General features: G+C 31.8%; 1 protein-coding gene and 1 long non-coding RNA gene across 2 annotated transcripts; both read left to right on the top strand.

Moving 5' to 3' along the window:
• Positions 1-132: 132 nt before the first annotated feature.
• On the top strand, positions 133-1,748 carry LOC127729769 (uncharacterized). Its single transcript, XR_007994827.1, has 3 exons — positions 133-281; positions 867-1,047; positions 1,521-1,748. It is a non-coding gene; the product is annotated as an uncharacterized LOC127729769 (long non-coding RNA).
• A 423-nt stretch (positions 1,749-2,171) lies between these two features.
• Positions 2,172-13,279, top strand: LOC127729748 (sushi, von Willebrand factor type A, EGF and pentraxin domain-containing protein 1-like). Its single transcript, XM_052237620.1, has 10 exons — positions 2,172-2,331; positions 3,640-3,873; positions 4,164-4,334; positions 5,199-5,390; positions 7,879-8,151; positions 8,439-8,627; positions 8,947-9,102; positions 9,368-9,400; positions 10,912-11,014; positions 11,617-13,279. The coding sequence occupies exons 1-10, from the start codon at positions 2,271-2,273 to the stop codon at positions 11,960-11,962; spliced, it is 1,758 nt and encodes a 585-aa protein (XP_052093580.1). The 5' UTR covers positions 2,172-2,270; the 3' UTR covers positions 11,963-13,279.
• Positions 13,280-14,022: the final 743 nt, after the last annotated feature.

The raw sequence follows: 14,022 nt of genomic DNA, 5'->3' as shown, positions 1-14,022 counted from the left end.
CATGTATTCACGAAATCAATGTTACTCAGTGCTGCACATTGCTGTCGTACACAATGTCTTATTTTTAAAAACAATATTTTGACGTGTTTTTTCCCCAAATATTAGTAGTATAATGTTGTTTATTTCAGATGTTTGCCAACCAGGAACATATTCAAATACAGGCGTAGTTCCCTGCTCACCATGCCCACTTGGGCATTATCAACATGGTTACGGTGCAACAGTGTGCCTTTCATGTCCATTACAAACATTCACGTTGTCCACTGGTTCTAATGATTGTCAAAGTATGTATGATATCGTACTTCTTGAATTCTAAAAACTACCATAATCTGTTTAACAGCCAACCATTATGTTTTGCAAGTACAAAACACGTGCACATAATTCCTAATAGATTATACGTAGTTTTAAATTGCTAGTTTTACATATCTTACAAATATAATTCAGTATTCTAGTAAAGATCAGAACAAGACCCCTCCTTGTATGGGGCATAGCATGTAGGAATAAAATGTTGATATGTATTACATATATTTTTAATTACATCAAAGAGTCCATACCATCATGTTGGTTCGTGCCTCTTATTACGAATATTTATATTATTAAACTTGAAATTGAATTTAAAACGAAACAGCGTTACATTGACCGAAACTTATAAATAGCGATGAATACAACATATCGTTAAATAGCGTTTCAGTTATCAAAGGAGAAAAAGATATATAGAGTTTCATAAAAATACAAAATGTACCACTATGCGCTATTATATGTACATGTAATGACTCGCACTTCTACAATAGAAAAACATTGAAACGAAGACTTTTAATATTCCAAACACTTATTGAAACGAAGGTATATTTTTTCTTCTTTAATTCTAGGAATGGACGCTTCTTTCACTACAGAAAATGGCTTGATGAATTTAAAATCATTGTCATATAATATTGAAGATTATACACTAAGCGTCTTCCTTAAACTAGATTCTAATTCGCAGTGCATCGCAGTGACCCTTTCCAATTTCCAGATAAATATTGGGACGGATATCGAGATGTCAATTGCAAGGTATTAAAAGAAAAAGATTTTCAGATTGAAATGGAAAATTTACCTAGCTTTAAATGGTTAAAACAATCATTATCTATAAAGTTTTGCTTTTTATTTTAAGTTCTTGATATTACGTGCAAATCTCCTACGTCATTTGATCTATGGTTGAGTTTGTTTCATAGGCAATCATACAACATCTTCTTATTGTTTTAAAGCTATAATATATAAAAAAAAATTTATGAAAACAAATTCAAAGGAATATATATTTATTTGTGAATACAGATACAAACTGTTAACTATTATACTTTTACTTATAGCTAGCTCTAAGCCTTCACGATGTGTTCACCTATCTATGCGGTAATAAAGATTCGTTTAATTATGATAGTATTTAGGTTATTTACGTACTATATTGTGTTTATTTTCCCTTACACATACATATTTATTACTCAATATAAAATGAGTCTATTCCGAAAAAGAAAATATGTATATTGTAGTAACGAATATAGCTTCACAGTTCCCAATGATACAGTATCCACAGTATGGACTCCTGCTTCAATTGTTTGGAAAAAGTCGTTACAGGAGGCAAGCTTCTTTTGGAATGGAAATAAAATTACTTCACATATATTTGATACTGCGACAGCTGAGGATATTCAAGTTAATGTCGACAGTTCCATTCAAATCGTAGCATTGTCAATAGGTAAAGTGTTGTTGTCTCATGATAATTGTCCTTTCAAAAGAATAATTCATCGGTAGTCTTCGTCCAGAAAATTTTAATTTACACATTGTAATAGGGAGATCCAATGACTAGTGATTTACTGTGCACATTTAATGGAATTATGACAATTTATATAGACAGTAACCAAAAAGAACATAAATTATACATTCTTAGTCAATCAAATTTATATAAATATTTTGAAGGGTATATATCTGCGTGTTTATTTCCAAGAACAGGTCATTCTGTCTTTGTTGGAAGTGGCCGTGTTGTTGATAAAACGCGTCTAATGCCACGTGCTCGATTTCAACTCTCATTGACAATTTTGTATAATTATGCTGATCACACAATTCAAAGTAAAGTAATAAACTGTTATCGTGCACATTTGTTACATTAATCATTTGTGTTCAATGTTTTTATTTAAGAATGCTCTTTTACTGGATTCATATTTACATCTGAAGCTCTGTCAGATAGTACAATACACGACGTTGCAAAAAGTTGTTTTCCAACTTTCGATGGTGTTGTCTTGACTATGAAGGACCTATATATATCAGAGAAATCGGACGTACAGTGGACGTATTCCAAATGCGATGGTAATATTAAGTTGTAGCATGCCTAAACTGCTATGTATTTACTGGTGCTAGTCCAAATTTTTTCCTTCGAGCTATCATATATGTTAAACAATTGAAATAAACGTCAAGGTGAATTTTAAAAAATATATATATTATTATTATTCATATCTTCTGGCCTATGTTGTAACAAATTTCTTCTAAATATCATTATTGTTTATTGAAGATCTGGCCTATAGTGTGACAAATCTCTTTTAAATATCATTATTGTTCATTGAAGATTTGGTGATCATTGTTATATTTCGGAATTGTTGAAAATCAATATATAACGTGTTGAAATGAGTTTCGATAATTAATTTTACATGTTAAAGCCATGCAGCAAGTGATGAAAGCATGGCATATTACCCACTTGCTTTGCTTCCATAATGTATTTCTGTCTTTTTTGTCTTTTAGTCACCACATTCTATGTCTTTTATTGCATTCTTATGGCTTTGATTGTCCCCTTTGGGTCTTTTTTTTTTTATCGCAACACGGGTAAATTAGTAACGATATGATGGCCCCTATGGATCCCTACATTTCAAGAGGTATCAGGACGTCACATCTTCTGTCAATTGTTATTGTTTTTCGTTGTTTATTTTTATACAAATCTTGACAGGAAAAGTCTCGTTTGCAAAAAAATTAAAATAACAAATTTTTCCGAACTCCAAGGAAAATTCAACATGGAAAGTCCTTTATCAAATGGCAAAATCAAAATCTGAAACACATCAAACAGATGAAGAACAACTGCCATACTCCTAACTTGGTACAGGCATTTCCTTTTGTAGAAAATGGTGGATAAATCTGGTTTTATAGCTAGGTAAATCTCTCACTTGTATGACAGTCGCATATAATTCCATTATAATGACAACAATGTTTGAGCAAAACAAACAGACATATTATGTAAAAATGTCAAAATTGGGGTACAGCAGTAACATTCTGTTATAATCCTACTCACGAACCAAATTGCATATAGATACTTTATAGACACAGCGCATTAGCAAAAATGAAAGACGCAATAAATTTGTAATACGGTTCGCTGCTGACCTCTTACGGATAGGTAAAGGGTTTTTAAAATCCATAGAGAATTTGGCATTTGGCATCACACCCCCATGAATTTTTAACCCTCTTTGGATTCGTAGGGACTCAGTAGCAAACTATATAACTTATAGAATAGTAGTTAATATTCCGAACTATTCTCGAATATTGTATTTTTTTTAAATTTATATATAATGTATACTTTAAGGTACACTAAATCTTGTTATTATGTATGTAGTGAAATTAACTTTTTTGCAGTATTTGACGAATGCATGTCAAATCCTTGTGGTCAAGGCAACGTCTGTGTAAACAAACAGTCTGGATATCAATGCAAATGTCTAGGCGGATACAGTGGAGATAATTGTGAGGTTCCTCCAGACTTCTGTGAAATAAATGATTGTAGAAACGATGCAACATGTTCGAGTCACTTCTCCAATTATACGTGTCATTGTTCAATGGATTTTACTGGGACTTTTTGTGAGAGTGAAATAGGTGAAGTTTATTTTAAAGATCGTGGCATTCGTTTAGTTATTCAAATTAAATCAAGATGTTAACCTATCAAAATCGTCTTTGTGCGAAATGTAAAATACATGTTTTAAAGATATCGTAATTAATTATTTTTATTTATTCCAGCGTGTTTTCAATAATTATCAAAAGCATTAGTCACCAATTTAAAGAGTACCATGTGTAACAAGTAGGCAGAGCACAATTTGCGTTATTCTACATGTATTCCAGTCTTCTCAAAGAAACCACATACTATTTAATGTGGTTATTTTTTCTAGTCAATGGCAACTGGGGTTCTTGGTTAAGTTGGTCAGAATGCTCAGCTGTATGTGAAGGTGGTATCCAAATAAGGGAGCGTTATTGCAATAATCCAACTCCCGATAGATATGGTTTAGCCTGTGTGGGCAGCAGTACATCAAATCAATCGTGCAACATAGACCCTTGTCCAGGTATGAATTAAGTATTTCAGGGTAAAATGTATTATACTAATATCAATTTAACAAAATATTACGTTCAAAATTATGTATGAAACGCTTTGGTAATGCAAGTTTATACAGAAAGAAATTAATAAAACGGAAGAAATCTCAAATCTAAAGAAATATTTGCTGCATTGATACATGTACTCCTCGATTTGTTAAAAAAATCCAAACTCCTTTTAGTTAATATATTTCAAAATAACGTATATAATAGTCAATGCAGTCATTGATTTTTGTGTCGACGGCAACGAAAGTCGCGGAAGCTTGACATAGCGACTCTAAATTTAGGATTCAGTTTGTGGTTAAAGTTTTATAAACCCTTTTTACTTTTTCAAACCCTCATGGAAATTTACGACGCTTAGATCAAAGCTTCTGAATCATCAAAAGACACTATCGAGAGCAAAATTTTGAAAATATTTTCTTTTCATTTTCTATAACTTACTGATATAATGACATTTTTTTACCGTTATTATACACAGTCTAAGGTTAAAACGTTTTAGACATCATGTATCTTATCAAACCTTATGGAAATTTATGAAACATTTCTTCCAGTAAACATTGTTATATACAGTAAGAATGTTTAGACATAAATAAAAATTTGTTAAATCTTCATGGAAAGATGGGCAAGAAATTTTTGCCCGAAGCAAAGTGTTTAGTGGGTTATTTTTTTCTGTACTTTACTGATAAAAAAAACTGGTTTTTTTTTGTAGTCAATATAAATCTTTGACACGGACAGCAGCTATCGCAGGCGTGACACAAGGTTCCGCGGAACTTTTTAATAAATGCTACACTATGTTCAATGTATTTGATAAACAAAATTTGTTTTCCTTTATTCAGTGTGTCCTCATTACTTTACGATATATGCATACAAGAATGTCTTCAATTGTACAACGGCAGCAGATACTTTGTCATGTACCGTAACTTGCCAAGATGGCTATACATTTGTTAGAGATTATCTCCCCCTTGATTTGTATGAATGTGGACCTGTGACTGGATTTGCCTGGAATGCCCGACCGCCACCATGTGCTAGTAAATATTATTGTGTTGATTATTAATTTAAATCCAATTATATATGATTTCCTGATCTGAATGTGTCAATTTATTTTATATTCTAAATAAGGGTTATATGAGCCTTATTTAATATATATAGTCAAGCAAGTTAGAATGCTTTCCATTAGATCTATTTATTCCAAAAAGGTGCATTGTTTAAATGCTTCTGGATACCGTTTAGCACAGGGACAGTGCAGTTTGAATTAAACAATTCTATTATGATATGTTATTCTAGAATATGACAAATATGAGGTAAACATATACGCAGAATCTGTTTCTATGGGAAATATATGTAGATTTTCCAGACCATATGAGTATTTTGACCATATGCGAACGATCATAACCATATGCGTATATACTCATGTGTCCTACGCGTATGGTCCAGGTATTTAATACGATGAATGTTGCATTAGGTATGACTCTTCAATGTGTCATTAATAAAGAGTTTCTAATTGTGACTTATTTAATCAAATGGTAATCATTTTTACATGATTAATGAAATAAAATGAAATTTACTCGTAAATTCAAATTATAGTTGAAGTTTTTTACATAGTCAGTATCGATTTTTCCTTATGAAAAACAGTATGTCGACTTCGACTTTGGAATATATATAATTTCAAGAAATTTTAAATGAACCGTTAAACAACAGTTTACCTTGCAGGAAATTTGGGCATTCCACCCTCGTTTTTTCTTTTGTTTTCTTTCTTTTGATGTTTTAATTTGTTTTTAGTAAATTAAAATTTCTTCGGACGAAAAGTTCACAGGAGAAAAACACTTTAAATTTACCCCTGCGAAGGCAAGTTAAAAGATACACTAAGATTAAGACAACATGTCAAAGATAAAGGATTTCAGTAAGTACATTGTGCCGATTGTAGTTTGGTGAACAAGCTATGTGATCCTGCGAAGGAAAATAAAGTTTTTTTTCGAAAAATACCTACATGGTCTAAATACTCCTACGCGTATGGTCCAAATACTCATATGTTCTGGAACATATATAACGGATGTCTCACTACAGATTTTTTTCTAATCTATCTACTTTTTTACTCGTATAGAACTAATGCATCTATTTAATGAAGAAGAAAAAAACACAAACCAACTGGTCGTGGTTATTGCAAATATTTTTGGATCTTGAAGCATCCACTGAAAAATCCTGGAAATATGATTTACGTCCGTGCCAAGCTATAGACATATTCAGGACGAGAACATGTGATACATATATCAATATGAACCAAGCTTTGAACTAAAACGACATCATAAGTGGTATTTTGAACGCGCAAGCTCGCAATGAAATAGTCCGCTGGGTGACACCTTACGTTGACAGATTGTTCTGACTCCGAGCGATCCAGTATTTGATCTTGCGCCCACAGGACGCGTAGAAGCAACAAAAACAAATGTTGATATCTTTGGCTTGACCAGGTTGGGGATCGAACCCACGAACTCTCGCACTCGAGGCAAACACGCTAGCACGAGACCATAGAGAAAGTTCCAGTCAAAAAGAAAAGATTTATCTGATAAAAATATCAATTTTTATATCTTTTTTCAACTAGGTAGATTATTCTAAAGATCTTACAGTAGTAATTTAATTGTGAAAGCTCCGACCATTCAACTTTTGTGTTGTGTATATTCTTTTTTTCAAAATAAAAAAAAATAAAAAAATTATTGCAAACAAATCCCTGTTTCTCTATGTTATTGAAAAAATTAAATTTTATCAGGTAACATTCATCTTTCATCTTTTAATATACAATAATTACATTGCATGTATGTTTGATTAGAATCCGTAATTTTTATTCGCTGACAACAATCGCGAGGCACTCAAAGATCATATTTTATTTCCATATAAAGTATAACAGCTCTGCCTGCACATACTGTCCGTGACAATGATAAAATAGTGCAATGATTAAAAAAAACGAAAAGCTTAATATAACTCTTAACTTCATGGTTGAAGCATATAAATTTAATTAGATAGAATTGAATCCTGCTTTTCATAATTTTATAGGATTGTAACAGAGTTGATCGTGCGCACATTTTTTAATATGATTTTTCAAAAATTCGATAATCAAAACGAATTTTCCAAGTAAGCACATAATACTGTCTGTGTTTTATGTTTTACCTTGCACTGCGTTTCAGTAATTTATTTTCAGTCCTGGTATAAAGGTATAGAAAGACAGCAATACAACTTTATGATATAAAACTGAACATGTATGAAGCAGTGATGCTTTCATTGTACTCCAATTCAACCGTTTGTCAAGTGTGTGTATCTGTGTGTCTGGAAACCCCGACTATTTATTTGTGATCTTAAGTCGTCATAGAAAACACTGTTTTCAAAATATGAATTAAAAATTGAAAATAACACTTTATAAATTGTATTCGTCCGAAGCGCTTTTATATATTGATAATATGTTTCGACAAAGCTGAGACGTTATATCCTCTTCTGTAGTCGGTGCTAACATTTTGTTGGATTTTTCAGGTGCAAAAAGTCCAAGGACACTACAAGTCAGCACTTCTGTTACATACCGTGCCGATTGCAGCAACGAAAACCAAATTTCGAAAGCTATATCGCAATCTTTAAACGAACTTCAGTGCGTCCAGAATAAAACATGTACAGCTGCCGCTGTAACATCTGGTTGTGACGACAGTCGGAGAAAACGATCAACGTCATCATTAAATGCTGTAGTACAGCTTTATACAGAACTTTCACAGAACGCTTTAAATCTAGATACGTTCTATTCAAACAATATAGGTACTTCTTGGATCTTTTAATTTTATAACCAATAAATGCAAATGCCATTTCATGACGACATCTGAGCAAACGAAAGAATAATTTTTTTTAGTACCGTTAATTATATTTTTGTTTAATATAATAATGTTTATTGTAACGCATAAACGAATGTTTGTTTAAACTTTGTAGATATACATTATAGTATTGTAAATTAAGTTTAAAACGTTTATTTGCAAAACAAATTTACGGGAAATAAAAATTACTGTAAGAACAAATTATGAATGATATGATGTATTATTTCTTTTTAGTTTCCCCTGGTTTATCAGAGCTGATAACAGCATATACTGATTTAACTATGTCAGTTATTCAGATGAATACTACGGATGTTTTAACACTAGATACTAATGGCAATATATTCACAGCGGACCTCTCATCATTAATTGTCACAACTAGTATGATATGCCCAGATGGGTCAGTGGAACAGGACCTGGTTTGTGGTATATATTAAAAGCAAATTTCAAAACTAATTAACGTTAATTAAACAAAGTAAAGATGACTGTGCTCACAACCTCGAAAACAAATAATGATTTAGTCAAACAATCTATGTTTCCATGATTAGATTTACTTGATTTTTTTCTTACATAATATGACTGTGTAGAAAATGAAATGAATAGATAATCAGATACCTAATCGTTAAGAGTATAAATTGGGAAATGAGAATTTACTGTCTAGATAATTGTCTTATTATCAAAATATTTCAAGCAATTTATTTAACAACAACATTTCCTTCATCGTATGTTTACATGTTGCTTTCAGTGGAATGTCCGTATGGTACATTCTGGAGTAATGGACTTTGTGTTATGTGTTCTAAAGGAACCTACCAGGACGCAAGTGGGCAAATGCATTGCAAAAAATGCCCAGAAGGATTCACAACCAACTACATTGCATCTACAAACGAAACCGAATGTAACAGTAAGTGGCAGATAGATTATCATGAATTTATCATGAATTAAGGAGATTCATCGGATGCATAACAATCTATATAATGATTAAGCTCAAAACATCTAAATCTACAATTAACTACTAAAGGAGATAACGTGTATAGTAACAAATACCAAACTATAACATAAAGTATACAAATTATAAATAGGGATAACCCAAGTTGACATACATCTGCAAAAGATTTTGACCCTTTTGGTCTAGTATTTATTTGTATTGATTTTCTTGTCTGTTTCAGTTGAACAAGCTACAGAATCAACAGAACGATCAGGTATTTTCTGTTTTATTTTAACTTTGGTCACACTGTAACATGATAACTACTCAACATATAATAGTTTCTGATACGTCAGACACCTATCTCCGATCATCTCCCGTTTAGACGAGGCATTAAATATTATGATATTATTACGTGAGTATTTCTGTATTGGCCTGAGGCGAAGCCGAAGTCCAATACAGCTGGCCGAGGACCAATAACAAGGCCAATACAGAAATACACGTAATAGTATCTTTATTAATTAACTACAGTGTTACAATATTTTTTTTATTTCATTTCACAAGAGATAAACATTTTTACCTTGAAGTGGAACTATCCAAATCTCAGTTTCTTTTTATAAGATGCTCTATCTAATGATCTGGTGTCGTTTCCAGGTGTCTTAAGCATTTTCATATGCCTGGTTCGGGTTTAAAAATAAATGACAGTTTACAAAACATGAGAAGCGAAAGTAAACAGTAAATCGATTTGTACCATCGTGAAATTATGAGGTCGACAAGAAATGAACTTTGTGATAATCTACTCGTTCCCCAAACCTGAAATAATTCCATCGTCAGCTTTCAAAATGCTTTTTAAATGAATGTGACCTTCTTTAGCCTGAAATATATGCCATACTGAACGTTTCAGCATGTTTATGGTGAGTAAGTGAAAACTGCGTCTTCCAAACAACTGTTTACTTTCAGTTTGTGTTTATCGTGACTTTCGATCTAAAAACTAGAGACGTTCCGAAATCCTGTATTGGCCGGATCAGAACTCGGCCAATACAGAAAAAAAATCTATATTGGCCGAGTTATTCTGTATTGGCCGAGTTGACACCTTTATATTGCATAGGCAGTTTTCATCATATTAAGTCCAATAACAGTGTAGTTAATTAATAATTCTATATATTGAATGATCTTGAAAATGTTCGTCACATTTTTCTCAAGTACTACATAGAATGACTATCATGTTTTGGTGATCAGATTGGCAACGATGAGTAGTAACGTGTGAACGCATTTTATTCTTTTTATCTTAGGGACACCTACTTCTTGTTTCCATTACGCGTGCATTCTTATATGTATTTCAAGCATGCATAAAGATACTTATAAAACTCACAAAGACACCAGGCTTATAATTTTTTACGACAGACGCGCGTTTCATCTACAAAATACTCATCATTGACGCGCGAATCAAAAAAGATAAAAAGGCCAAAAAAGGTAAAATTTGAAGGCTTTAACTCCGGTGTTTTCTTAAATATTTGACTTTATCATTATTGTATAGACATATAGAGACTAAAAGACCAGTCTTGCAAACATTACAATTTCTTCGTGTGTCGGTATATTTCACAATCTATTGGTTTCTATGGGAAATTCAATGGTCAGTACAGTTCCTGCTCCACAAGATACATATTTAATGTGACATTAATTATTCAACACTAAATCGAGGGTAAAATGTTGCAATTTTCCGAATCAAATCATAAAGACGCTATCCTTTGGAGTCAGATCTGAGGAGTACATTTTTCTTTTGAACAGATCTGAATACCAAGATAATTTTACCAGCAGCTGTCTGCGGAATCACAATACTTTTCATTACCATCCTTGGTATAAGCAGCTGTATTTATAAACACAAACAAAGGTATGCTATCGTTTTTAATCCTTTATTAGAATAAGAAGATGTGGTGTGATTGTCAATGAGACAACACTCCACAAAAGACCTAATGACATAGTATTTAACATCTATAGGTCACCGTACGGCCTTTAACAATGAGCAAAACCCATACCGCAGTCAGCTATAAAAGGCCCCGAAATGACAGATGTAAAACAATTCAAACGAGAAAACTAACGGCCAGATTTATGTACGATACAATGAAAGAAAAAGAAATATGATATACAAACGACAACCACTGAATTACAGGCTCCTGACTTTGGACAGGGCATATACAGAACGTTCGTTTTTAATCCTATATGTTGTTTTGTGTTAAATTTGGAAAAAAAATATACCTTGCTTTATGCTTCAAAGATTATATACATGTGTAAGCATATTAATTTCAAGTTAGATTCTGGAATTACCAATACACAATGTACTTTTAAGTATAATTTGTTAAATTGTAATTTATGGATCAAAGTATCATTTCTGTTTTAAAAAAAATCAATGTCAAAATATCTTAGTACTAGTAAACAGATAAAAAACATTTGATCCCTGTGGAAATGATTTACCTGTTCAACTTTACATTGTAGAAAAATAATAAGAAGCGGCAGTACGAAATCACTAAGAAGTATTGGGAAACCATGTATTATCTTTCCGACAAAAGATAGCTCAAACAAACTAAAAGTTCCTCCTCTAACGATGGATGAATCTAAAAGCGGGAATGGCTGGATAGAAGATTCCTTGTCACTTTCAAATGGGCGAAATTCTGTTGCTAGCTTGACCAAGGTCAATATATTGCAAAATGGACCTCATATTGAAAACAGTTTTAGATATACAGGACTACCATCAAAATGGGAAAACAGAGGAGCACCTATTTCTGGACACATTGTTAAGAATAACTATAAAGGAAGTTTGTCTGTTGAGAATCTAGACTGATTCTAACACTTCTTTCATTGCTATGAAATCATGTTTTGCATTCATACATAGTGTACAATTGATAAAACAAAAGTTTGTTTGATAGAAATCATTGATATTAAGAGGTAGGATCAGTTTCCCCTGTTTTTGTTTAACTCAAAGGTTAAAATCAGAAATTAAAGTTGTTAAAATCTACCGGAAAATTTGGAATATTCAGAGTCTATATAATAAATATTAAACATCTAATTACTTAAAGGTGCATAAGCTATCGAATTCATGTTTACCGATTTAACTAAAACTTTCATATTTTATGTATACCATAGTGAAACGAATATCCAATTTGCAATAGTAAAAAAATCAACGAACAATTCATGAGGTCTCTACAATGTTGAAGCATTTCTTACGTATTTTGGTGCAGGTGCCATCTCATTATTCATCGAGATGACCTCTGAATACTGCCGACGGACATATAACCTGAAATGAACAAAATATAAATATAAACATGTAGTGAGCACGTGGAATCGGATTTTTCTAGGTCTGTTTGATTCCATGTTGTAGGTTGAACATATATAGAAATCATCGTTTTCCTTGTATGAAAATGATTTTTTGTGGGCCGGAAAGGTCAACGAAATGGTTATTCTTGGTGGCTCCATAGTTTCACTTTTGAATATTGACATTCTTTTCGTTTGAATGAACGAGCAACATGATGATAACATGTGCATCTATCTCATCTTAAGGTCAAATTAAAAGGTTGCATGAACACGGATTCAAATGAGTTGACCTATTCACTTGGGAGTCAATAATACACCAGTTATGTTTTAAAGCTTATTTTGACTCAACTAAACCAAATTGACTGCTTATAGCAATATATTGTTCTATTTTTTTATAGCTTTTATGAATGTTTGAAACAAAAAAAAATCATATGTTATTAATTTGTCGAATTTGTAGCTAACGCACCTTTAATTGTATAACAAGAATTACTTTACAATAACATTTAGAAGTTGTATGATATAAGGGACTTTCCGTTTTGAATTTTCCTTGGAGTTCGGTATTTTTGTTACTTTACTTTATATTATATGCATATTTGTCTTACACTTATTGAATATTGTTGAGTTAATTTAAATGATACCAATACTGTATGAATTCATCATTTTTACCTGTTTTAAACATGGTATATTTCATTACAATTTCTCACTTTTTTTTATGTGTGTGTGTTTGTTTGATTATTTTGTAAATTTTTTTTGGTTATATTTCAATGTACTCCATTAGGGCCTAATGGATGATAACTTTCAGACCTTACTGTGTTTATCTCTTTAAATAAAATTATTATTATTATCATTATTATTTTTTTATTAATTGTCAACAACAATATATATTTGTATGGTCAACATGTTGTTCAGTTCTATTTATTGCTGTTTAATACAATTTTGATACAATGCTGCAACTGGCATATTTTGTAAAATTTAGCATTAAACGATGTCAATAACCAAAATGAATTAATTAGTTTCTGAAAAAAAATATTCCGATGGTTGTTGAAGGTTCAATAGATTTTGATTAAGAAACCCTTCTTTCACATTTTTGAAAATAAAAACTCAAATTTATACCAAGTCTTTAAAATTTGCGGTTTTAAACTATCTTTTTGGCATTCATGATAGGTCTTTTGTCTAGAAATAAGCCATGATATTGTTAAAACCTCAAAATTCACACATAAATCTATGATACTGTGAATTTTAGTATTCATTGAGACTTTTTCAATATGGCCATAGTATGAAACAAATTCTGGGGAAATTTGCCATACCTCTTATTGAATAGTTCAACCATTCTGACTGTCATAATACAAGCGTTTTGATAAAAAGCTTAACTAAGTTAACATACTTATATTTGAGCTTGCAATATAATGAAATGATTGATTGATCCATCATTAATTGCTTAAGACCCAGTGAAAGATGTTACCTAAATGTTCATGACGAAAAAATACATTACCAATAAACATCATGAGTAGCTAGGTATAAAAAGTGGGTAGATTGGTATGAAGGGTAGGAAATATAGACTGTCGTTGGAAAAAGAGGGAATGTTAGACA

This window comes from Mytilus californianus, unplaced genomic scaffold, assembly GCF_021869535.1.
Source record: "Mytilus californianus isolate M0D057914Y unplaced genomic scaffold, xbMytCali1.0.p SCAF_2, whole genome shotgun sequence".
Taxonomy (NCBI): Eukaryota; Metazoa; Mollusca; class Bivalvia; order Mytilida; family Mytilidae; genus Mytilus; species Mytilus californianus.
Note: the sequence above shows the minus strand (reverse complement) of the source record. Positions and strands in the feature narration are given on the sequence as shown.

Bases quoted from the DNA above. Each gene is read 5' to 3' on its own strand.
- LOC127729748 (XM_052237620.1), top strand. From the start codon at position 2,271: ATGAAGGACCTATATATATCAGAGAAATCGGACGTACAGTGGACGTAT. The intron at 9,103-9,367 runs GTAAGTGGCAGA...TGTCTGTTTCAG, and splicing joins AAACGAAACCGAATGTAACA to TTGAACAAGCTACAGAATCA. The intron at 11,015-11,616 runs GTATGCTATCGT...TTTACATTGTAG, and splicing joins ATTTATAAACACAAACAAAG to AAAAATAATAAGAAGCGGCA.